This window comes from Crocodylus porosus, unplaced genomic scaffold, assembly GCF_001723895.1.
Source record: "Crocodylus porosus isolate Cpor-Errol unplaced genomic scaffold, CroPor_comp1, whole genome shotgun sequence".
In the NCBI taxonomy this organism is placed as follows: Eukaryota; Metazoa; Chordata; order Crocodylia; family Crocodylidae; genus Crocodylus; species Crocodylus porosus.
Window position 1 is genome coordinate 7,948,111 of NW_017728915.1, and position 25,553 is coordinate 7,973,663.

The window sequence follows — 25,553 nt, forward strand, 5'->3', positions numbered from 1 at the left end:
AAGAGAAGGCTGAGGGGGGATCTAGTGGCCTGTTACAAACTAGTCAGAGGGGATCAGCAGGCACTGTGGGAGTCCCTGTTCCCCCAAGAACTACCAGGAGTGACTAGAAATAACAGTCACAAGCTGGCAGAAGGTAGATTCAGGCATCAGGAGGCGCTACTTCACTGTCAGGACGTCTAGGATCTGGAACCAATTTCCAAGTGAAGTGGTGCTGGCTCCTACCCTGGGGGCTTTAAGACAAGCTAGATGAACACTTTGCTAGGGTCGTTTGACCCCAGTACTTTTTCCTACCAAGGCAGGGGGTCGGACTTGATCTGCTCAGGTCCCTTCTGACCCTACAAACTATGAAACTATGAAGTGGAAAGAAGGTGGCATGCCACACACTACAATAGTGTGCACCAGAACAAATGGAGACTTGATCCTCCAGGGAGATGCTCTGGCAGCTGGCTAGAGTATCTCTACTATTTCATTTGTGCCCTAGCTGCTTTAAATGCCGGGACCCGGGAGGAGCTCGGAAAAGGCAGTTTGCCGGAAGTAGGACAGTTTGTCCCTCAACACAGACCATGTGTAGGGGCGGGCACTAATGCTCAAAGTAGCAGCATATATTTGAGGCGCTATTATTTTTCCTGCTGCAAGTGCATGTCCCTGCTCATCTGGATGTAGCTAGAGGATGGAATTCCATGGAAGTTTCAGGGACAGATTTGGATTCAGAGGGCTTAAATTTTCCTGGTATGTATTTATCTTTCTGAAGTCAGTAGTTTATGCTGAGGATCTTCCCCCTCACCTGCTAATAGGCAAGCTACCTTGTGGACTCTATACTTTCCCCTGCTATCTTGCCACTCCTACCAGTTTTCTGTAGTAACTCACCTCACTTTATCACAAGGTGCCTTATCTTGTTATCCTTCCCCACCAGCTGCCACAGATGCTGCTGTCTGAAGCTCAATTAATGCAACAGCTTTGACAGGAATAACCAAATGCTGGGCAGTTGATGCGCTAGAGCAGGGGCAGGCAATTATTTTGGGCAGAGGGCCCCTTACCGAGTTTAGGCAAGCTGTTGAGGGCCACATGGATAGCCCTCCCCCTTGACAGGTGACCCACCCCCTGGTCTCCATCTTGTCACCAGAAGTCCTACCCCCTAACCCCTGACCTTTGCTGCCAGAAGTCCCTCCCCTTGCCCCCAGAAGTACTTCTTTCAGCAAGGGGTTTTGTCATCTCAGAATGAAGAAAACACCAAGTTATATTCTAAAAGAAAACATCTACAACGTTCTTTAATTTGATTTCAAAAAATATTTTTGTCCTGATTTTGTGTTTGTATAGTGTTCATAGAGGTGATTGCACAGTAGCTTAAATGAAGCCTTATTCTTGTATGCTGTGGGGGTGAGTATAGATTTGTGGGGGCTATGGGTGTGTGGGGCAGGGCATGGGTGTGTCTGTGGGGGTGGATAGATGTGGGGGGGTGAGGGAGCATGTGGATATGTTGAGTGTGGGTGGGTATGGGGTTTTTGGGGTGTTGTATGGGGGGAGGGTGGCTGGTATGTGTGAGGGGGTGTGGGTGTGGGGGTCTGCATGTATGGAAATGCAAGGGGGGTTGTGGGTGCACGTGTATAGAGGGTTGTGCATGTAGGACTCACCCTATGAACACACCCTCTGTCCCTGCCTACACACACATGCACACACTCTGCCTCCACATACACACACACACACACCCCCTCTGCTTCTGCCCACAAACAACCCTCCAGCTCCTGATCCCAGGGTACTGGCACATACCATGCTCCCCAGTCTGGCAATGCAGCCCGGGGCCATGTGGTGCTGGAGCAGTGCAGGGGCAGGAAGGCAGGGAAGTGGCTGCGGGTGGAGCGGGACTGGGCTGCTCAGTCCTGCTGGCTCCCCCTGGGTCCTATTGCCCCTGGCTCCTGTCATCTTTGACAGGAAGCCAGGAGCAAATAAATATTAATCTACTAAATTTTTTAGGGGCCCTGCAGGCCGGATAGAATGGCCTGGTAGGCTGGATCTGGCCCATGGGCCATATTTTGCCCACCCCTGTACTGGAGCCTTTCCCTGGGACAAAACCTAACCACTTGAGACAGCATGTTACAATCCAAGGTCACTCATGAGGTACACCAAGGCCAGAGACCACATCAAGAAATTAATTGTAAAATCATTATGAACCACTTTCTCAGCAATCCTACACTGTATGAGCTCTCACAAGAGTGAAAGATAGTCTGCAATGTTTGTGTTTCAGTACAGAAACATTCAGGAATCTAGACAACAAAAGAAAAATGTCCCAAAATGTCTTTCAGCTGAACAAGGGCAAGTAGTTTTCAGCGCAGTGGACTGAAACTTGACCCATTCACATTTATCCCATGATGCAAAAGCCAAGCAGAAAGCCTATTAACCACTTAAATACTTCTTTTGCCTTGTTTGAGTGATGCCTTATTCTGATTGCCTGTTCAGGAGTGAAATGTATGTAAGATTCACTTGTTCATCCCAAATCATCCACATAAAGCTGCATGACTGAAACAGACATTTTCTAGATGCAGAAAATTGCTCTTGGTGCAAAACTTTAAGAGAACAGAGATGTAACCACAATAGAGAACTCATGTGGTCCACTGGGAGACTGTATTCACTAGTTCTGCTTCCAGAGAGATGAGTTCAGATTCTAGGCTTTACTTGCTAACCTAGCCTACACAAATAGAACATTCTGCTGAAGTGAATGAAAATACTCCATATTTGCTCTAGTGTAAATGAGACCCAATTCTGGCTAAATTCCCTAGTGACTTTAATACCCAACATCATTAGCATTCTGTCCTTGTAAGACACTCAGGACTGTGGTAGGTGGTAGGGTTGAGAAGTGCTGGCAAAACCAGCCAACTGGAACAGAGAATAGATAACAGTGGCAGGTGAACATGTATATCAAGCCATAATTAAGCCAGGAGCTGCTGATGGAGAGCGAAGTGCATTGACAGTAGTTTCCAAGATTTTTACTGCATGCAGGACCCTAGCAAGGATTGCTAGTCTCTTTCTTTCAAGAACACCAATTTCCTTCTAATCATTTTTCTTTAGAAAATGAAAAAAGAAAGTTACCTGTTATTAAATGCCCAGAGACAAATCTATGAAACTGGATAATAGGGAACCCCTGCTGGAATTAGTGTGTGAGCAAAGGACTGCAAATTGACAAATAGGGATGAGATCTTGGAACCATGCAGTTTTTTTGTTCTTTTTCTTTTTCATGTTCAACTCAGCTAGCATCAATTAACTTTTATTCATACTTCTAGGAAAATATTGTCCATGATGAGCTCCCAACCATCCCTGTATAGCACACAACAGCCATAACAAAACAAGTGGTATGGGAACCCTCTCTTTCTTTTATAGTCAGTCATATGGGGTGCTTCTCCTCTAAGCAAAATCCAACAGGATGTAGCAGTTCCCAAACAATGGGTCACAAGCCCAATGGATTCTTGGCACCTGAAGAGTGAGGCACACTGAAATTCAGTTATAGTGGTTGGACCACTGAAAGCGGTGTGTGTGGCCATTGAAAAAGTGGGGAACTGCTGCCCTATGGACTGCTCAGCAAACAGATTCCAGTTTGTGAAGCCAAGAGGAGAGTATCTTATATATTAACATATCCCCTGAGAGCCTCACTAGAAGCATCCTGACTCCACCAGATCCTAGTACTCTGTTGCAGCTTTGTATTTACCAGGGCTGTGTGAAGCTTCGGTCCCCAATTCAATTCAATTTTCAATGTTGAAAAAACATTTAAAGCTATGTCTATGTCCAGATCGCTGATTCTTTGAATCAGCGTCAGATCTTCAGATTCAGATTTGGCCAAATCAAATCAGGGACAGAGATCTGAATCAACAAATCGAATCCCTGTCCCTGATTTGGGCTGAATCCAAATCCGAATCAAATAGGGCCCACTTCGCACACCCCTACTATTTACCTTTGTGGTGGTGTATAAAATGTGTTAGAGAGTGCCTCTGAATTGCAGTGTTTGTCCAGGGGACAGATATGTTTGCCTCTGTATGTTTCTAGCCTTCAGCACCTCTGAAGATACTGCCAAGTACAATGTTAGCTGCTGTAGTAGTCACATTTGCTGCCTGAGGACTAGATATGGGCCAAAATAGCCAGTGGAGGGCAATGACTTCCAGTTGCTGCTGACCTAGGTTGGATTTGAACAGGTGAGCTAGCTGAGAAAAGCTCTAAAATCCCTGAAAAAATCCCCTATATCTTGTCTTCACCATTTCATGCTGTATAAAGTCTGTCTTAGTGCTGGATATTCTGGCAGATGAGAAGGTTGTTGTCAATTAGTGAACTGACGTCAGTCTGCACCTGCAGTTTAGAAGCATGCAGCTGATTGAGTTTGACAGTAAACCTAGCCAGTTTCAGGGCACTCTAGGTAGGAGATGTTGGCTCAGCAGTCTTTTTGAACTGTGCAGTTGGCAGGGAGATCAGATCGGACATTTGAGCAGTGATGTACAAACCTACACAATCAAAGGGGCAAAAGTACAAGTTAATGAAGAACTATAGTTGTTATGTCCTCTTCTTGTTGTAAGCTAATTATTACAGGGACTTGTTATAGAATACAAGCTAAGATAACCTGGACAGCTTTAGCAAAAAGAACAGCAGCATTATGCACTGGACACAAGCAGAAACAAGTGAACAAGGGCTTTCTTAGGCAAGTGGTTTCCAATCTACTTGGTATACAGCAGACTAACATCTCAACTGCCATGCCCAGTGCAACCATGGGAGTGGGGCAGAATCTTGCATGACTCTGAAACATTGTCTTACGAAGTCCAGTATGAGTAAAAACATTCACTTTGGTGATCTCCTGTTACCTGTCCCCTATTCATCTGATATGATACCGGATATAATCTGATTGGGAGACAGGTAACAGGAGAACACCAAAGTCCAGCCAGTAGGCTCAGAAGCAGAGCTGGGGAAATAATAGACTGTTGGTTCTGTGGCTGAACAGAATAACTTGGGGCATAAGGCTGGTTTAGGAAGACAGAAGACAAGTACATTTTCAGTTGTTTTATGGGAAGAAAAGGGGAAAAAAATCAAGTGTTGGTCACCTAAATCAAATTATTCTGTTTTCAGGTCCTCTAACCCTATGTTTACCCCTTCTTTTTTAATTTAGATGAAATGCAAAATGTAAAATGCCATTTTGAAATAAAAAGCAAAAATATTTTTGTTTCAAACATGCTGAAATGAAGCATTTTGGCCTTGCTGACATGAAATTATTTATTTATTTAGAACACCTGAGAAAAAACATTTCAATATTTGGAAAATAAGGAATGTAATTTTTTACCAGATGAATTTATGAACTATCTTGAATTCTCAGGAAGAGAACAATTCTCTGCTTCCAGAATGTGACCAGTTGCTTCTTTCCCTTCTAGGCTGATGCTAAGATGGTCTGCGACGTGGTAAGTCGGATGGAGGACACAGAGCCCTTCTCTCCAGAGCTGCTGTCAGCTATGATGAGACTCTGGGCAGATTCTGGAATCCAGGAATGCTTCAATCGGTCCCGAGAATATCAGCTTAATGACTCTGCACAATAGTAAGTATCCCATTGTATAGTTTTATATATCAAGAGGAAGGAAAACACTGGATTTGGACATAGTAAGAAGTGGCATTTAAGATACTTTATAATGTGTAAAAGTTGCCATTTAAAGATTAGGATAAGCACTTTGTTCAAAGCTACTGAAAGTTTAAGTATCTTGCAGAACTTATACAGATTTAATTCTGACCCATCAGAAGCCAACCTCTTTGCCACAGTAAGTCTCCCCAAGATGTGATCTGGATACTGTAAAATGGCTGACACCAAGTAGGCTTCTACAAACCTAGGTACAGGAAGTGAACTGGATCCATTTATGTGATCAATAGACCACAAACATCGCTGTTTGATTATAGGATAATTTGTATACTTGCTTACTATGGCAAATTGTATCATAAGATAGTTAAGTTAGTGTTCACCTTCCTAGCAGAGCTTGCATATTATACTGATAGGCATTTCAGAAATTCAGAGAGAGAATGATGGAGAGATTATAGCAAAGAGCATATTAACTCTGCTTTTGCAATGGTATTCTTATCTGTGTATTATTATTATTATTATTATTATTATTATTATTATCGCCAAATTGATTTGGACATAGACACAGCTTTAAGAGTTTTTTCTACATACCTGTAGGTATCAGGGGGCTCTGAACGCTGCGGTGCTGGGGCAGATGCAGCATCCCACAGAAGCAGGGGGGGCTCCCCAGTGTGCTTGGCAGCAGGCCCAGTAGTGGACCAGAAGCACTTCCTGCTCCACCAGGCAGCATGCAGGAGGGCCCCTATGCCCCCTTTGGCTCACCAACTGGTGCCTTCTGGGTCTGGGGGGGGCACCTGGGGTCCCTCTGCAGCCAATCACTGAGCTGAAGGGGCACGGGGGGCCCACCAGCACGCTCCCTGGCAAACCCAGAAGTGGACCGGAAGTACTTCCAGTCCACTTCCATGTTTGCTGCTGAGCACGCTGAAGAGCACCCCCATGCTCCTGTGGAATGCTGCATCTGCCCCAGCATCACAGCGATCGCAAGCCTCACTGCTACCTCAAGGTATGTAGAAAAAAACTTTTCAAGCTGTCTCTGTGTCCGAATTGCTGATTCACCAAATCAGCATTGAATCTTCAGATTCGTATTTGGCCGAATCGAATCGGGGCAGTGATCCAAATCAATAGATCGAATCACTGTCCCTGATTAGGGCCAAATCCAAATCGAATAGGATCTGTTTTCCACAGCCCTAATTAGTAGTACTACTTCTCATTTAGTTAGTTGATACTATACCACTAGTAGTACTAATAGTACAGTGCTACGCCACTAGTAATACTGCTTCTCATTTAGTTGGTCAGTACTACACCACTACACGCACTTCATGAATGGAAAGTCAGGTGGACCACAATCATTAAACTGTCCCCCAAACCCGCACAAATCTGAGCCTGTTTTAAATTATTTGCAATATAAATGATTTGCTATGACATTGTACTTGGGGCCAGTGTACATCCTCTTAACTTGAAGTCCACCCAAATTTACATCCCTAGCTATACCACTAATATGTATCAATCATCAGAATAAAGTAGTTCTAAAGGCCTTCATTCTTTCTACTTTTTTGTCATGGCTGCAGCCACTTTGGCTAGAGAAAATTTGTCTGGCCTCTCCCTTAAAATCCAGAATGCGATTTTTGTTGTGGCTGCAGAGTTGTTTCCCTGAATTCAATACTATCCTTAGTTTAACTATCTAACCTAGTGAAGTCCTTAACATTTTCAGATCTGATGATGTTTAGGAGCCTCAGGTGGTTCAGTCACCATGAGCAGAAACCATATCACAGGGCAAGGACACCAACTCCCCAATACAGCCCTAGGCCCTGGTACATTGCACCTGATGGTAACACACGTGATATCTCAGTTGGAACTTATTAATGTCAAAAGAGTCCCCTTTTAAGGGATATTTTTTTCATTTAATCCTTGAACACTTCTGTTCCTGTTGTTGATAACAGATTTCAATCATCAATCACTGCAGAAATCATTTTCTATTTAGGATAACTCTAGATCAGGTCAGAACTATCCCAGAGTTGGCAGATAAGAACCAGCCTGCACCCCTAGAGAGGTGAGAGCACTTAAAGTTTGGGCCATCTTTGTTTTAAATGGTTACCCTGAGATCTTTTTAGCAAAGTAAACTTTACATACGGTAATAAACTTCCTATGGCAGGTTGGCCCACAGCACTTAGCAAAACAATGAATTATAGTCTGATAGTACAATGAATATAGTAATATGCAAGTAGAGCAGCATGATACTTTTTGGGGGCTGCCACCCCAGAACCCTGCTGGGGCCTGCGCTCTCCCTCTGGTAGTTCCCCTTTAAGGGAGTGTTCCCATAGGCTTCAAAGCACTTGTCAGGGCCGTAGCTGTGACAGCTGAGGCCCCCTTTTCCTCTCGGCTGTACACTCAGCTTTGGTCTCCTGTTTAAGACCTCAGTTCCCAGGTATTGGCCCCACCTTGGTGGCAGCCCCTCCTACAGCTCCAATCTCACCATGCCAGTCTCCACCCCTCTAGTTTAGAACTAGGTTTTAACACTCCTTGTTCATGGCCTCATCCACTCCTGTAGCTGCAATCTGGTCTTCCAGTATCAAGTTCAAACAGAACAAAACCACAAGAAAGCTGCATTACAAAAACAAATAGTGTCCCTTCTTGGGGTAAATGTTGCCTACAGGCCCTACATCCATAAGACCCATCTCACTCCATCTCCCCTGGGTGGCTTGTCTACCTCCAGCAGCCCCTCGCTCCCGGGAGCTCCTCTCCCTGCCACAGGCAGGGGCAGCCCCCCTTGCATGGTCAGAGCCTGAGCTTAAATCTCCCAAGCCCAGCCTTCTTCGTGCCATGTGACTGGGTCTTCTGCACCCAGGGACCAGGTACAGCTAGTTGCTTCATTAGCAACCTGGCCTTATTAGTCCCTGGCTCAGTCCACCTGGGATGCTACTCCTTACTACCTGTTCTGACCCTGGGTTTCCTACCCTCTCAGGCCCTTGTAGTAACATGGCCAGGGGTTCCCTGTTACAAGCAGCCAGTGTGGGTAGAATATTTAGAATAATTCAGTATTGACATAACTGTTCATACTGGAAGTGGTAGAAGAGCTATCCCAATGACAAATACTTGTTGAAAATCCCAAATTATCTGACCAACTTAGGTATTTCTAAGGGAGCAGTTAGTTTCTGCTCATAATAGTTCAGACATTGCCTAGGCCATTACAACATGTCTTGTTAAATGAAGGGATGTTAGCCAGGTCACTCTGATTTCCTTGTCTAATCCAAGTAGCATGATATCTCTAACTTGCATATAAACATTCCTGAAGATCCTGGGGAACTTGAAACGGAACAGGTCCATTACACTACTTGCTAGGCTCAGTGGCCAATGCAGCATTATTTTGTACCTCCTAGCATCTAACATTTTGTTCCATAAAATATGAAGTTTCTCAAGCACTGGATCTTCTGCTGCTTCCCATAAAAGATTAATCCACAACCTAATCTAGGGTTGTCCAACTTCTGAGACATGGGGCGGAGGGGAAGAGGTGTGAGCCCTACAGATCCCCAAGCCATACACCAGTGTGGGCTGCACACTTCAGGGGTGGCCCTCACAAGTTCTCTCTGGCTGCTCAGGTAGCTGCACCTCCTTTTCACCACACACATAGCATGGGCAACCCAGCTCCTTTCCTGGCCACACAGGCAACATGGTCTCTCCCCAAGCCTACTGTGCAGGGGCAGGGGGCAGGAAGCAAAAGCCAGAAGAAAGAGGGGGAGTCAGAGCCCCAGACCTCTGTAGCAATAGGAACGAGCAAAGGAGCAGTGGCTGGGCAGGAGCCCACAGGCCACATGTTAACCCCTTGCAGGTTGCATAAGGTCTGTGGGCCACCAATTCAACAGCCCTTATCTAATCAGTAGCAAAGAGAGATACCAGCATGCATTACAATGTAAGTTTTCAGAAGTGTAAGTTCAGCCCAGTAGTCAGATTTACCCTGTTATATGTTCCTAAACATGGTGCGAGTAAAAAGTAGCAACCTCTCCTCTATCATAGATGGACAGAAAAGACCTAGGTTCCCACATCACTCATTTACACTTATACGTAAAAGTTTGACCTTTTCATCCTTTTTAACATATAAATTGGTCTGTCTTTACCAAGCATCTCACAACAGTGCTGAGGAAGAAATGGGGAAAATCATAATTTACCAGGGAGAAAATGAGACAGAAGCAACTGATGTTCTGTAAAGAGCCTTTAGCATCTTAGACAGCTTCTCCCATAAAGAGTAAAAAAACAGGGAAAAGAAAGAAAGGGAAGGACATTAACATACTACAGATGCTTTTCACAATTGTTATTTGGGGTGGGGGGGCTGGTTCTCATTGGTGCCACAGGCAAATTTGTAGGTGGATCGAGTTCTGGAGTTCTGATCTCTTGATTTTGTTTTCACTTACTCCTAGAAAAGCCATTTCTTTCTTGTTTTAATGCCTGGGAGGTATATGTACCCTTGCTCACAAAAGAAAAATCTTGGGAATACTGAAGTCATCTTCTTACTCAGCAGGATGCTGTCAGCTAGAGCGTGTGTGACCCACATTTGCTCTCAAAAGTCAACAAAATAAGGGTTTTCACTGAGTTTCTTTGGATCAGATTAAAAAGTTTCCTAGTACTGGATTCCTAACTAGACAGGGTCAGCTAGATGCACCACACAGAACAGACCTGATTTCCATCATACACATTGGACACCTACTTTGCAAGCACTTGGGAGAGTCAAACCTATGGGATGTGTGCTAAAAAATGGAGTACCACCTGTGCCTGGTCACATAGGGAGCAGGCACATCCAATATGTAGGTGACAAAGAAAATGAGTTATTGTACATACATGGAAGGACCAGGATCCATTTCAGAAGGATTCAGAAATCCCAGTTATGCTAATCCTGGGGGTGTCCAGACACACATGGATGTTTGGTTCCCCAGGGATAACTAGCAGCAGCACACCTTGCACCACAGCTATTCGTCCCCAGGAAATGCCTGTGCCACATATACTTTGGTGCACAGCAAATTATTCCAGGTGGAGTAGGGGAGGCTGTGGCCAGCACTGGGCTGGCCTCAGCAGCCTTACCTGGGATCCTGGGACCTTCCTGGGGCTGCAGCCATGGCAATTCTGCCACATGGAGCCTGGCCAGCAGCCACAGCACAGCTCCAGGTGGCCTGACTCCACTTTTCAGCAACACATACTACCTGAGCATGTGCTGTGCCATTTTTTTCCACAGGTTTTTTTACCCCTATATCCAGAGGTCAAAAAAACCTGCGGGGAAAAAAAACTGGCACAGCACACGCTGGGGCAGTGCGCCCTTGCAGCATGTAGAACACCAGACTGTGCAGTATGTGGTGCTGCAAACATGTTTACCGTGCCTTTGAGTTCTATCTTGGTGTGGACAGACTAACACTAAGAGGTAGAGGGCAATTCATTCTGTAACTCGGGTACACTCAAGGGTGTGCCCTATTCTCAAAAGAATGGGATGGGTAGGCAGGAGGGGGTGCTGTGAGAGGGATGCCAGAATTCTGGGCTGATCCCTCTTTCCTCTGTAGAGTTAGCCCAGGCCCAAAGTTCTTAACTATATACAATTTATTGAGTTACCAACATTTATATATAAAACTCTTTAAGATAGATATAATTACAGATATAGATACAAAGATGCATATAAAGATCTGTTGGCAAGAGGAAGTCTGCCCTAGGGAGGGCATTCGGGTAAGTTCCCATGCCTCAAGCCCAGAAGAGGGGTGGATCCCAGGACAGTCAATTCAGCAAATTTATACTACAAGTGGGTTAGCTAATAAAGACATCCTTACAGAGTCTATTATACAGAATTAATACACCCAACTATTTGTAACACTGACAATAACAATAGATACCAAATAGGAAACATAACTATAGCAGGTATTAGACCCATCCTATCGGGGTTCCAATGACTTGGTCCCTCAAATGGGATAGGGTCTTCTCCCCCTAGGTCTACTGGGGGTTCCACAGAACCCTCCCCGGTATATATTTGGGGTCTCCTCCCCTCCAGCTCTGGAGAGTGGAAGGTGTGTGGGGCCTTCCCCCTTGCCCACCTCCCAGGGTCCCTTGCCCGGAGGCACCTCCCCTGCAGGGTTCCCAGTAACTCACTCTCCTTCCTCTGCGGGCTGCTGATCTGACCTCTGGGTCCCCACACCATCTCAGGCCTCCTGGTGCCACTGGCCTTGAGTTGAGGGTCCTTCCTTCTGGGTCCTGTGCACCCAGGGAGCTATGGGAGCCGAGCCTTCTCTGGCTCCAGTTCCCCAGCCTCGTGCCAGGGGTCTTTCCCCTTCCTGGGCCCTGCTCTGGACACCTGGGCTCTTTTAGTTTTATGCTGAGCCACACAGCGGGGCTCCGGTTATCCAGCTTAGAGCCGGGGCTAACTTGAGCAGCCTCAAGCTGCTTCCAGGGCTGGCTCTCCATGCATCAACCTGTGCACCAAGTGGGGCCTGAACAGCCTCAAGCTGCTTCCAGCCAGCAATCCATGCATCAAACTGTGCACTGTGTGGGGCCCAAGCAGCCTCAAGCTGCTTCCAGGGTTGGCTCACTGTATGCCGATCCATACACTGGCTCACCCAGCCGCTTGCCGGGTTCACAAGCTCAAGTCTCCTTGAGCACCTCCCGGAGCCTGAGCACCATGCACTGATCCGCGCACCGTCGAGGCTCAGGCAGGGTTCCGATGATGGTCTTCCCTGGAGCTCCTCTCTCCTCGCCATCCCTCACTGCATCTGCCCAGTAAGCTGGGCATGCTGGGCTTTTATTTACACTGGAGGCCCCACCCCTAAAGTCTGCCACACCTTTAAGGCAAAGTCTTCAATCAGGTCCAGGGGCTCCTCGCTCCCCCAAACTCCGAGCATGGGCGGGGCAAGCCCCAGCTAGCTGTTGCCTGATTGTTGGAAATGTTCCACCAATCCAAAGTGTCCTTCTCCAAGCCAGGCTTTCCAGGCAAAAGCAGCAAGCCCACCACAATTCTCAATGCTCTTCAGCCCATGATCTGTCAGCTTTGCAGTAACCAGAGTGTGAGTTGTGCTTATGTTACTTTTTGTGGTATGAATACCTGTTCGTCTCAGACCTGGGCAGATCCCCATCAAACACCAAACATATGTAGTTTAATATGAATGCCAAGGTGGAAAACTTTGAGAAGAGTGTGTGAACAAATCACACCCAGTGATTTGGGTTGAGGGAATCCCACATGCTTCTCCCTCCTTTATTGTTTAGCAAATCTCCCCTCCCCTGTCCCTCTTGGGACAATGAAACTTCCGGTCAGGTCCAATATCAATAAAGTTGCTTTGTCCCTTTTCTACTATTTGACACAGCTCATTCTCAGAGCCTTGGAAATGGAGGATGATCTCTCCATTAGTGCTCCTAAGGGCCTGATCATCCCGAGCACCACCCTGTACTGAATTCAGGGCAGCAGAAACCTATGCTGTCATCTCTCTTCATCCTGTTTACTTGTTTTTTCCACTGTCTTTTCTCTCATAAAGCTGGGTTATAAAGCCTCTAATTAAGCAAAAGGATGAGGGGATGCCTTGTGTCTTGAGGCTCCTGGAGCATGAACTTTATCAGCAAAGCTCTCAGCCCTACAGCAATACAATGCTGGCTAAAGGAACCCATCCCCAGCCCTTTGCTCTGCCACAGATGGAGCCAGGCATTATTAACACAGTCAGAGAGCTGCTCTGAAAAAGCCACCTGGCATTCATCCCATAATGTACTCTGTCCCTGAAGCAAGGTCACTAACAAAGAAGGGGATAGAAAGAGGTAGCAGTTGGGATGAAATTAAAGAAAGTAAAAATTAAGCTTGACTTTTATGAAGCATTGCCTGACAGAAGGTCTGTTTGTCTGAGAAGCATTCTCAATGGAAAGAGAAATGCCCAGTCACTTAGAATATTTATGGATAAGCAAGGGAGAATATTATGACTAATCCTATACTCGCTGGGGGCTGGACCAGATGACCACATAAGACTAACTCATCTCTAATTCTGAGAATCCAGTGATATTTTATTCCTTACAAACCCTCATCTCCCCCTGTCCTCCATCACTAATTGCTGGAATCACCATTTTTAGCCAGTCCTCTGCAGTAGGTGGTGTAGTAGGCAGGGTAATAAACCTTGACACAGACATGAGAGTAATGGAGTGTTGCTAGGGACTCTACGAGAGAACTAGAACATGGCTGGGCAATGGATATTCATTCCCATTTAGCCTATCAGGTCTAATGTACTACTTGTGTAAGTACGATTCCTGTGCCTTATTATCCCTATACAAGTGCTATGTGCTCTGAGAATGTGTAGCACTACAAAATTAGCTTTAACAGTAAAGTAAACATTTGGATCAGGTGATTTGTTGGGCATTGTAGCTTCATGCACAAATACCAGGATAGATTGAATTTTATTAGTAGATGTTTAGGATTGTGAATCCAAAAAGATGACAAAGCCAGTAGGGAAATACAAATCACCCAAGCAAAGAACTAACAAGAGAGAGATGGGGGTGAGGAGGGGAACACAACTAGGTTACAGAAAATACAATGTTAGCCAACTAAGCCCAGGGGTGAGGGAGGGGAGCGAGGGAAGGGGAGGGAGGGGGTTCGCGACGCTGAGAGAGAAAGAAGATGGACACACACAAACTTGTACAGTGGTCCACAGTGGTGGAGGAAGTAGGTCAAAGAAAGTGTCTCAGCCCATATAGAGTCTCATCAGGGGCGTCCTCTTCGGGTGGAGTAGGGTGGTCCATTACTGAAGATTCCTCTTGAAGTGAAGTCTATCTGGTGCAGAGGGGGGGGTTCAGGCAGTCCCCTCTGGGTCCAGTCAGGTGGCGATCAGTCTGGTGGGGTTGGAATACTGGCGGTGGCCCATGATGTGCTCCACATCAGTGCCATGGGACCAGCAGTTCATGTCAGACACCATGAGGCAGCGCATCAGCTTGGCGTAGCAGTGGGAGACGCGGCAGGCACACAGGACACTCTTGTTGCTGGGTTCCCAGGCTCTGAGCATCCCCATGATGGGGGCATTGACCGTCATGTCGTAGCCGCAGCCCCTCCAGTTGTTGGCCAGCAGGGCATACTTCTCCTACTTGCAAGCCTGGGCGTCAGTGAAGGCTTGATGCCAGTTCTCAAAGGGGATGGTCATGTCCACGATCACAATATTCTTGGCCTCTTCCTTCATGATCACCATGTCGGGCGCATCTGGCTCTCACAGCCTGGGATGGTGTGGTTCATGGAGATCTCCCCCACTGTGGCCAGGATGGCCCTCACCAGGCAGTCTTGGACAGCATTGTGGCAGAGATGCCAGGCTCTGGTATGCAGCCTGCAGCTGCACAACACATGGGGGAGGGTCTGCTGCATAGCTGCACCATCGCCACCTCTTGTCCCGGTGGCCGAAGCAGACAACCCCATTCAGAGGCAGTCAATTGAGGCAGGTGCGGTGGAGGAAGTACCAGTCTGCGAAGCGCATGAAACTCCCGCCGGGCATGAAGTGGTTACTGGAGCCCCACTTCAAGGTGACATCAAAGACCTTGCCCTGATCAGGTTTGGCCCTCAGGTTGCTGGTGTACTTGTTTCAGATGGCATCCTTCAGGCACTGCTCCAGGAAGGTCCTTGTGTGGGGCATCACAGTAACACAGTCAGCGTGCGGGGCTGGTTGCAGGGAGACTCCCAGCTCTCAGCACTCCTCAGTCCAAGTCCAGGCATAGCCAGTGCACTTCCAAAGGTGGCGCATGGCATTGAGGGTTAGGCTGCACAGTGAGACAAAGTCCCCACTGTCTCTGCTGAACTCACCTTCCAGCGAGCTGCTGAGGAAGGTGGCCAAGTCATGTCTAGTCAGTTGTCTCGCGATCCTCTTGCAGGTGGTCTCCTAGAGGGTGCTGGTGGCGATGATACTTACCGTGGGGTCTGGGCAGGTCAGGAGGCAGAAGTCGTGGGTGAACACCATGATGTCACAGAGGTCTCCCATGCAGGGGACGTTAGCACCTCCCTGCCAGTAGGGGACGTGCAGGATCTCATTGCTGGCCCTCAGCAGCAGGTGCAGCTACTTCTTCAGCAGCTGCCAGATCTTGGCATTCACCTTCTTCAGTGGGGTCATGGGGACCACCGAGCCTCTCAAGACAAATGCGACATGGGGGATGAGGAAGGTGTTCACTGCATCTATCTTCTGCCGGGGACCAGCAGGGCTGAGTCCAGCTTGTGGGCATCCTGCATGATCTCACTTATGGTCTGTTCTGGCATCTGCTTGGCCCAGTGGCCGGTGGGTGTCCCCAGGTGGCAGTGGGCCTCGCCATCATGTAGGTGCCTCATTGCCTGGCCCTGGATCGTGAGGATGGAGTCGAGGACGCGGCTTCTCTGCCTGCCATTGATGTGCAGGGAGGCACACTTGGTGACATTGAAGTGCAGGCCCATCCACCTGGCCGCCTCAGACGTCACATCCAGCATCTGCTGCAGCTGGGCAGCAGCGTGGGCGAGGAGAACAAGGTCATTGGTGTGGTCCAGGATGCTCAACTTCTGGCTATACAGGTCGAGCCTGCCAGGGCCGCCTACCACAGATCAAAGGAGTGGTTTCATGGCTAGGTTAAAGATGATGGGGCTGAGGGGGCAGCCCTGTCTCACCCCGACCAGAAAGGGACTCTGTGGTCTCTCCATTGGTGGTGCAGATGGTCATGGTGCATCCATTGTAGAGCTCTCGCACCAGGTTGACTCCGTCCAGTAGGCCGAGATCGTGGAGGGTGCCAAAAATGTGGCAGTGGGGCACAGAGCCAGAGAGATTGCAGATGTCCAGCCACACCACTGCACGCTGCTTCCTAGTCCTTCAGACATTGTCCAGAGCCAGCTGGAGGGTGAAATTGTGTTCATAGCAGCCCTCCATTGACATAAAGCCCTTCTGGCTCTGGCTGATAGCCCTGCTGGTCACCGCTGAATTGGTGATGTGGGCCACCAGGCAGCTGGCATACAGCTTGGCAATGATGGCAGAACTCTCTGCACCTGTTGAAGAGAACAGAGAGAATAAGGCAGCTAGGGTCATGCTTCTTAAGGAGACTGTACCTGCTGCTGTCCTTGCCAGGGGCATTGTCCCTGGTCCTCTTGAGTCAGGTTTCCACTTCCTGTGTTGTGACGGTGTCCTTGAACCCCTCTGCTGGGGGGACAGGGGTCAGCACTTTGATGGTCTCAGGGCATGGGGTAGTGGCTTCTTCTGTGGGGTTGAAGACCCTGCTGAAGAAATTATACAGAGTCTCCCAGGGGATCTGGCAGAAAGCCCTCCAGGATCTCTCTCACCACCTTGGGATGGTTGGCCCAGTACAGCTTCTGGATCTGGAGGCTGCTGCCAGGTCATAGCACTGGTGCCTGGGTCACCTCTGTGGCTGTGGTCTGTGGTCTTATCACGTTGCCAGTCTGTTGTTGCCCCCCCAGGGCTGGCCGGGCCAGGTGACCACCGAGAGCTCCTCTGTGAGTCAGGCCACCAAGGCCGCAAAGGTGGTGGCCCAAGAGAGCTCTCCCAGCCAGAGGGTTTGCCATGGGGTGGGCATCCTCTGCTGGGTGGTGGGCTCCACACCCAGAGACCCCGGCATGCTCAGGAAATGGGGAGGTACCAGCAGCTCAGTTTCTCCAGGTGGCTCTGGGATCCTTGGCGGTTCGGGGGCATCGGATGGTCTCGGGGGTCTGGAAAGGGAGCTGTCCAGTCGGGGCATTATGTTCAGTCAGGGATCCCTGGGCAGAGACCTGTGTGATGGTATCTCTGGGGCAGGTCTCTCTGCTGGGGGGGTCTTTGGAGGTCTGGTCTGGTGGGGTTGCCAGCGGGGTGGCCGGTCTGCCAAGCCTTCGCGCAGTGGCCTGGGTCCGACGGGCCGGGGCAGTGGACCTCACCAGCGTGCCGGGTCTCCTCTCAGCTCTGCAGTCCTCACATCCCCTCTGGTGGTTCTTCAGGAGCTTCAGGGCCTCGTACTCGGTGCCACAAACTACATGTTAATGTACTCCAATTATTAGGGAGTACATTCAGATTGAAGACAGAAGTATTGTTAAATCAAGCTTTTCCATTATTATTCCTATGAGATGTAAAAATTCTATTTTCCTATTACTTCTTCTGCAGTAAGATTTGTTTCATATGCTCCATCTTCCTCCCAACTTGTCATTCAAGCTCACTTACATTTAACTGAAAGAAATACCATCATAAACAAATGATCCAATTAATTGAGCTGAGCATAATGCCCTATTTATTGAACAAACTACTTTTATGCCTTAAGCCAAAGTTACCAATAAAACAAAAAGGGATAATTTTATGCATTAGTCACATCAGAGCTGAAGACACTATTTCACTGGATTCATGGTTTGTCCTGATCTTTGCAAGTAACTCTTGTTGCCTGAAGTGTTAAAACTTGAATATTAAGTTCCCTGTACAAGCCCCATACAACTCCTATCACCAAATTCAATTAACTGGAATCTAAGAACATCACTCCACCAGTGTTATTCCATAGCATTTACCTCACTCAGAAGCAAATACCATATTCCTCTCACGTACAAGACACACTTTTTTCTAAAATTCAGCTGCTGGAAATTGGAGGGTGCACTATAAGTGAGGAAATACGGTAACAGCAGTTTCTGTCTCTGTGAGGTGGCGGGGGAGAGCTAAAGTAATGCAGCAGCACTGTATGTGGGTCCCCACATCTTTCCCCTGCATACAAGTGGGAACACTGTGTTACCATTTATCCCAGTAAAAAATAAATGGATCTGTTTGAAGAAACCCAGGAGATATCCCAGAGTCAAGTTCAAATAGGTACAGAAAAGTAATCTCGATAATTTAGCACCTTATACTTAAAGAATTTATGGTATCTTGTCCCTCTCTACTAGATTACACACAGTGTCCCAGCAGAACAGTTCAACTTTTATGGACTGACATATCTTTGTCTGGATTAAAAGCATTTCTAGTTTAGATGCACATGATCCTAAGTATGAATTCTGAGCTTCTGATGGTCTTGAACTAGCAATAGGCAACCAGGCAGTACACCACAATATGAAGAACATTGTTTTTTCAAAACTGTTTAGTAGCAAGTGGAATTTGACAAATGCTGATGGGGAAAAGGAGAGTATTGGATCAGGCAGTTGCTAAGAAATAAACATTCCTGCATTTAAAAAAAACCCCAAAAAACAGAAAATATTGTCTAGTACTTGTCTTTATTCTCTAGTACTCTTGTCATCGTGTCTTAAACAATAGGGCTGCACAAAGTTTCAGGTGGTAATTCGATTCGGAGGAGGTTCAGGCTATTTGGTGGCCAAATCTCTGAATCCAAATCAAATCAGGGGACCAAGTAAAAGGCCTGAATTGATTCAAAGCTCTCCTAATCTTCGGAGAAGATTAGGAGAGCTTTGATGATTCAGACAGTCCCTGGTGGCTGCAGCAGGGAGCTGCAGCTAGACTAGGAGATGGTAAGTAGGGGGAGGGGAGGAGGGGCTGGAGGAGTGGGGAGGGGACCATTGGGGGACCCCTGCCAGGCCCTATCCCCTGCCTGCTCTCCCAGCCTCCCCGTGGCTGCCCTGCCTGCTACAGCTCCCAGCCCTTTAAAGAAAAGGCCCGGTACTCATCGGGTGCTGCCAGGTGGGGGGGCAATCCTTGCTGCCCCTCACTGCACCATGCTGTGTGGGAGGCTCTGCATGAGCCCCCGACGCCCCTCGCCACTCCTCCAGCCCTGCCATGGCTGCCCCACCTGCCGCAGCTTCGGCCCTTTAAAGAAAAAATACGGAGAAACCCCCCAGGACGCACCACTCCTGCAGTGGCCTCAGGGCTTTGTGGAGCTAGTGGGAGAGCCCCCCACATGGCACGAGGCAGTGGGGATCGCCCCCTACTGGCAAGAATGGTGAATCTGGGGTTTTCTTGTGTTTTTTTTCTTAAAGGGCCAGAGCTACAGCAGGCGGGGCAGCTATGGCGGGGCTGGGGGAGCAGCGTGGGCCAGGAGGCTCATGGAGAGCCCCCCACACAGTGTGGGGTAGTGGGGAGCAGCAAGGATCATCCCCCTGCCTGGCAACACCCGCTGAGTCGGGGCTTTTTTTTTCCCCAAGTGGTGGGAGCTGCAGCAGGCGGGGCAACTATTGCCGGGCTGGGTGGGAATGGACCTGGCTGATTTGGAGATTCGGCAGCAAACAAATTTCTGAATCAGATTCAGCCAAATCAATTTGGGACAGTGATTCGAATCAATGAGTTAAATCACTGTCCCCCAAATTGGTCGAATCCGAAGTGAATACTAGCTGCGTCGCACAGACCTACTAAACAGTTACGTAGTTTTGACGTATGCCATTGAACCTGTGCTGATTCTGATTTATCTCAGAAATCATTAGGCCTGCATAAGTCCTTGGCACAAATTAGGTTTTTTGCAAAGGAAAAACATCTAAGAAAGTATTAAAGTTTACAGACCTAGGCACATTCATTATCAGAGGCATAAAATTGTCCGCAGTACCAGGCTAGTAGAAGTTACTGTAGTTTCAGACTCCTGTAGATATCCTTGTGTGCAACAGAAGAAACACTAACAGTATTAGGAAATTTCACTTCTCTCTTACCCAAGGGTACATTCTATATTTTGAGTCCAGAGTCACTGGTGAGGGATAGAGGGAGTAACCCTGTGTCCAGAAATACAAGCTATGCTTGTATTTGATACTGCAGAAATGTATCGGATCCCATTTGTACCCAGAGTGTAATCTTGCTCCCATCTAGGGCTGACAGATTTTAAAAAGTAAGAATGTTCTGTTGAAAGAAATGTAGGTGACAGATTGAGTGCGTGGATATTTTATTTTAATGGGGGGGTTTTGGCTGTGTATTTGTGTATTTTTATTCTGAAATGTATTTGTTAAGCCAGCTGGAACTGGCAACCTGCCACCAAGAGAGTTCTTTTTTATTGCCGCTTCTTACATCTTTGTTTGTGGTCCCTGTTTTCCATCAGTTCTACTTTTGGAACTAGCTGTGGTGCTCTTTAGTGTAGGCGTGTGCTTTTCCCCAAAACTGCTACAAGTGGATACTGTCCTCCCCAATGAGCTTCGTGTACTGCTTGGTGCAGCTCCAGAGAAGACCAGACCCTTGACTTCTGTAAATCAGTACAGCTTCATCAAAGTGAATGGATCTCCTTTCTTCTGAAGTCAGTGGAGCTGTGCAGATTTACCCCAGCTGAGAATCAGGAATTCATAACTTTCCTGTTCCATTTGAATTAACTTTAAAGGAGAGACCCTTTTCTCTCCTTTATAACTCAAGAGAACTTGGTCCGTAATGTCCTCAGGGTAAATTTCTCTCCCAGTTACATTGGTCTCTACTGACTCAAGTCCATTCTGAGGTCTGTGCCGGTTTCTGATGGAGGTGTTTGACAGCAGCAAAAAACCCACAACAAAAACTGTTCAAAAAAGAATTTTGTGATCCCAAAAAAGTTAATGAATTCCATTGAGTTCAATGGAGCACTCTTCACTAATTATCCCAAGTACTTTCCTTGTGCATTCATGTTTCTGAAAGGCTGAGCCTGTTACTTGAAACCACTTAAGTATCATAGAGGCCTATGCTACATCTCTTACTGATATAGCATCATGCAAAGTTGTTGGGAGAGAGAAAAAGGAAAAGGCTGGTTATTCATCCCCATGCCTTAATACTTTATTGTATGCTGGCATCAGGTCCAGACTTCTGTATGCAAAGGAGTATTTTACAGACACATCCAGAAGTTTCAAAGGATTCTCTCAGTGTTCACTGTTTGCTCAGGGTCTTTAAATGACTTAGACTAACGTGAACAGGAATTCTCTCTAGCCATATTGTACTCAGCAAACAAGTTGCTGGGACTCCTCAGGCCTTTCTTCAGCTGCTTTCAGTCAGCAGGTACTCCTCACACCCTGCTGGGGCTAGGACTGCTGCCATAAGTCATGTAATCTAGCAGCTAGGAAATTAAGTCCCTCATGTGTAAAAGTCCTTAATTCAGTTTCCAATATTGCTTCCAGGAATAATCATAGGTCTAGTCCACAGGACTGTGTGGACCGTGTTATAAACACATAGCCCTGATTTGCTACTTGACTTACATGTGCATGTAGGCTCAGGACTGCAAAATGAATGCTGGGCTATTTCTAGCTGCAGATTTGGAGAGAGTTCTTTCCAGATCAGATATTAGAAGTCTCCTAGAGTAAGTGGAACTTCATGATTTGTTTATGTTTGCATCATGAAGATGAGTTATGAAGGTAATATAGAAGAGGCTTTTCCTCTTAGGCAGCATTTCTCATTAAAGCAATACAATTTACCTCACCTGCTCCCTGAGTGTGGTATGCTGAGCCCTACCAACTCTGTGTCTAGTCTCATATTTATTTTTTACTAAAAAATATTTAGGAACACATCCCTGCAGATTTCTAAACCCAAGGAATCTCTCTCTCTGTAGCACTGCAGAACATGCTTGCCTCTCTTCCTGAGCTGCTTCAGAAACATTCAATCCAGATCAGCCAGAATAAGACAGAGTCTGTCATTCAGAGATATAGTAAAGCATTTATTCTGTGGAAACTTGCTAACAAGCACAATGGAGCAAATGCATGTCATTGTCATATAGTTGGTTGGTAAGGGACTTTGTTCTTAAAGGGTGAATAGAATGGAAAAGGTGTTGTGGCGGTTTCTGCTTACATCACGAATGCATGTCTTAGCTAGAATTCAGAGCCTGGGAAGAAATGGGAAAAAAAGATTCCTGCAAAGGGATGATATGCATCTGAGGTGTTAAAATTCAAAGGAAGGTATCTGTAGTTGTGCAGATGCAGCTGTAGAACATAACAGAGAGTAAAATGAGAAATTAGGTTTCTCAGTGACATGGGATTGCAGGTCTGAACTGGGACTTGAGCACAGTGGAGAGATGGAAAAGCAGGAAGGACTTGGTTGTTGTTGCAGCTCCGCTGTAAGATGGAAAACAGATTGTAAGAGACTGGAAAGCAGCAGGTCCATTGCAAAGCTACAGGGCAGCGCATAAAGAGCTAAAGAGAAGAGTTAATGCAGGTCAGACCTAGAGAACAGATCAAAGCAGATTAAAAAACAAGGTACTTGGTGTAAATTCAGCAACACTGCAAAACAGGTCTGATAAGGCTCCTGGAGCATTCATCTCCCTACTCTGTTGCATTTAATTGCCATTAGCCCTTTTCTGCATCTATTTTCTTTGAACTTATTCCAGAAAATCAGCTTCTCTCTGCAACCAAGATGGCTGGACATTTCTTTCAGGGAGAGGTAAGATTCCCATACAACCCTCTGTCTTCAGGAGCTGGGGCTTTAAAAAAAAACAGCAAATTTTGTGAGACTTGCAATACAGACCAGGAGAAAAGGTAACACTAGGGGACAGACATTGCACATAAACTGGTTTAAGTGATCAGAAACTGGTTTAAACCTGTAACAGAACACACATTTAGTGCACGTAAACCAGTTTGAAAATGGCTGAAACCAGTTTAAGATAAACCTGGTTGAATGCCATATCAGACTTAACTGATTTAGGTCAAACCAGTTTATGCAATGTCTGTCCTAGACCCCTTCCTGGTTTAACTTAAACCAGAGTCCTCCAGCATCTCAGATGCTTTGCAGCCCTGGGCAGGGCTCTCAGCTCCAGAGCAGAGCTGGCCCTGCCCCTCTACTCCCTGGCTGGAGCTCCAGCAGAGACTTGCAGGCATAGCAGGGTCTGCCTGGCTTCCCCCTGCCCCATCATCCCCCCCACACACACACAACTCGCTGCTCCAGCAGGGATTCCCTCCCTCCTCTCTCCCACACCACGGACCGTAGCCAACACATACTGTGCTAGCTAATGCTGAGAAGTGTCTGTGTAAGGCAGACAGGACAAAGGCAGACAAGACCGTGTCTGCTTAGGGCTTTTTAGAGATAATCAGCATGTCAGCTGGTGATGTCCTTCCATTCCTTCCTTGGAAAAAGTTGTTTAAGAAGAGCTTGAATAATAAGAGAGGCTTTTGTTTTGCTGATGGGCTGATAAGTGCTGTGTCCCTGCTGGCTCCCTTCCTGTTCAGGAGTGGAGGAACCCCTCCCTAATCAGAGCATCCTGCTCAGCCCTGGCCATGCCCCCCCCCCCACCTCAGCCTAGCATTGCAGAAGGGAAGGGAGGGCTCTGCTAGCACCCCCCAGCTTCTAGCTTGAGCCACTGCAGGCATGTGCCTCCATTTTCTCAGTCCAGAGAGGATGTCTGTGTGGTTACAAGACTGAATCAGTTCAGGCTTAAGCTTTTTGAATGTCTGTGTCTAACATGGGGTTGGGAAATCTATAATTGCAAGCATCTTAAGGAAAAATAACTATAGGGTAAATGCATTGATCTGGGATGCAAGCAATGTGAGTTTTGTTCTGAGCTCTCTATAGACTGACTGCCTGTGTGACCCTGTACAGACTACTTAAGCTCCCTGTCTCAACTCCCCTTCAGTAATTTGGAGTTATTAATGGTTCCCTGCTTCTGAGGGTGCTATGATGATCAATGCATTTCTGTCTATAAGGTGTTCAGATACTGCGCCACTCTAGGAAAGGCAGTGAACAAACAAGAGTGACCTTTGGTCCCTATGGAGGCGGAAAGAGCAAGATGTGCCCAGTGATGGCACCGCTAATCTCTGTTTTACAGGAGCATTCCAGTCCCCAGAGTTTTGCCAACACATTCATGCTAGGATCAGGATTTGCTTCTTGGAGCTCTGGGTGGAGCAATCATCACTTAAAAGATTAATTGATTTAATACTTCTAAAAAAATCCCAAAACTAAATGCCGTTTTGTTTTTTCACATCAAGGTCTAGCTATGATCCAATCATTTGACTTCTGCCTACTACTTTCTTACTGTTTTTACTCAGAAAAAGGTGCAAAACTCAGTTTTTGCCATGCTGTATAGCTAGAACATTACTTATCCCCACCGGCCTCTCTCTCCTCACCCTGACACACACACACATACATTGTGGATTCCAAATCCTTTCATTTGTTTTAGTAAGTGAGGAGATTTCAGTCAGATTAGAGGGCAAGGTCCTTCCTGCAGCCTTTAAAAAGCTGGAATGGATGTGCTGGAAGTCACATGGCTCTTAAACAACTATTCATTCTACCTCTCAGCATAACTACAGTGTGTCACTGTCCCCAGGTTGGTTCTCAGGGGACTGCATCACAATTATTTTGTGCATCTTACCTTGTTAAATATGATTTCAGTGCAGACTCCCCACTCTTGCCTGCACCTAAGACCACATCTGTATAACATGGATGAGGAATATTCAGAAGCATGGGGTAGAGTGTGAATTCAGACATGCACAGAGTTTTGTGTTCAGTGGGTTGCAACCCATAGGGACCCACCAGCCACCATGGTTTGTGGAATAGATTGGGAGTGTAATTAGATGCATTTGGTGCCTAGTGTCTCAGCAGCACAGGAACATGTGTTTGAGCACAGTTGGTATTGCACATATGGTAGCATGTGTGGGATATCTCTGACAATACAGGCAATCCTTGACTGACAACATTTCGAGTTACAACATTTTGCACTTACCAAGCTTATAAATTGACACCCCGTTTCAACTTTGACATCAGTTTCGACTTTACAATGCCTGATCCAATGTGACACCTTGCCAGCGAACAAGTTCGCTGCATCGCTCATCTCCCTGGAGAACATCTGTGCACACTTCCTTCGACACTTTCTTTAAGAAAACAGACAAGACTCCAGAAAAACCTGCAGCCAAGGCTCCTGAGAAGACTCCAGCCAAGAACCCTTCAAAAAGTCCAACCAAGAGCCTTTCAAAAAGTCCAGCAAAGTCACCTCAAAGAAGTCCTTCCAAATCAATATGATTGCTATTTACAATATAAATACATTAATGTAGCTATATTGCTCATCTATAATTGATCGAGTACAAAATTCTGGGGTATTTTTAGTGAATAAAGGGTATCGGGCCTTGGTTCAAGAACAAATCCCCCATTTATAACATTGTTTATTATGAGAAAATTGGTTCTGAGTTACAATGTTTCGACTTAAGACGTGGTTTTCAGGA

At 46.8% G+C, this 25,553-nt stretch overlaps 1 protein-coding gene across 1 annotated transcript in view; it reads left to right on the top strand.

Moving 5' to 3' along the window:
- LOC109310332 (guanine nucleotide-binding protein G(o) subunit alpha) overlaps positions 1-25,553 on the top strand; it is a 215,058-nt gene that overhangs the window by 141,196 nt on the left and 48,309 nt on the right. Inside the window, exon 3 of the mRNA XM_019535414.1 lies at positions 5,397-5,557. Within this exon, the coding sequence (XP_019390959.1) occupies positions 5,397-5,557 (161 nt within the window). The remainder of the gene's footprint in view (positions 1-5,396; positions 5,558-25,553) is intronic.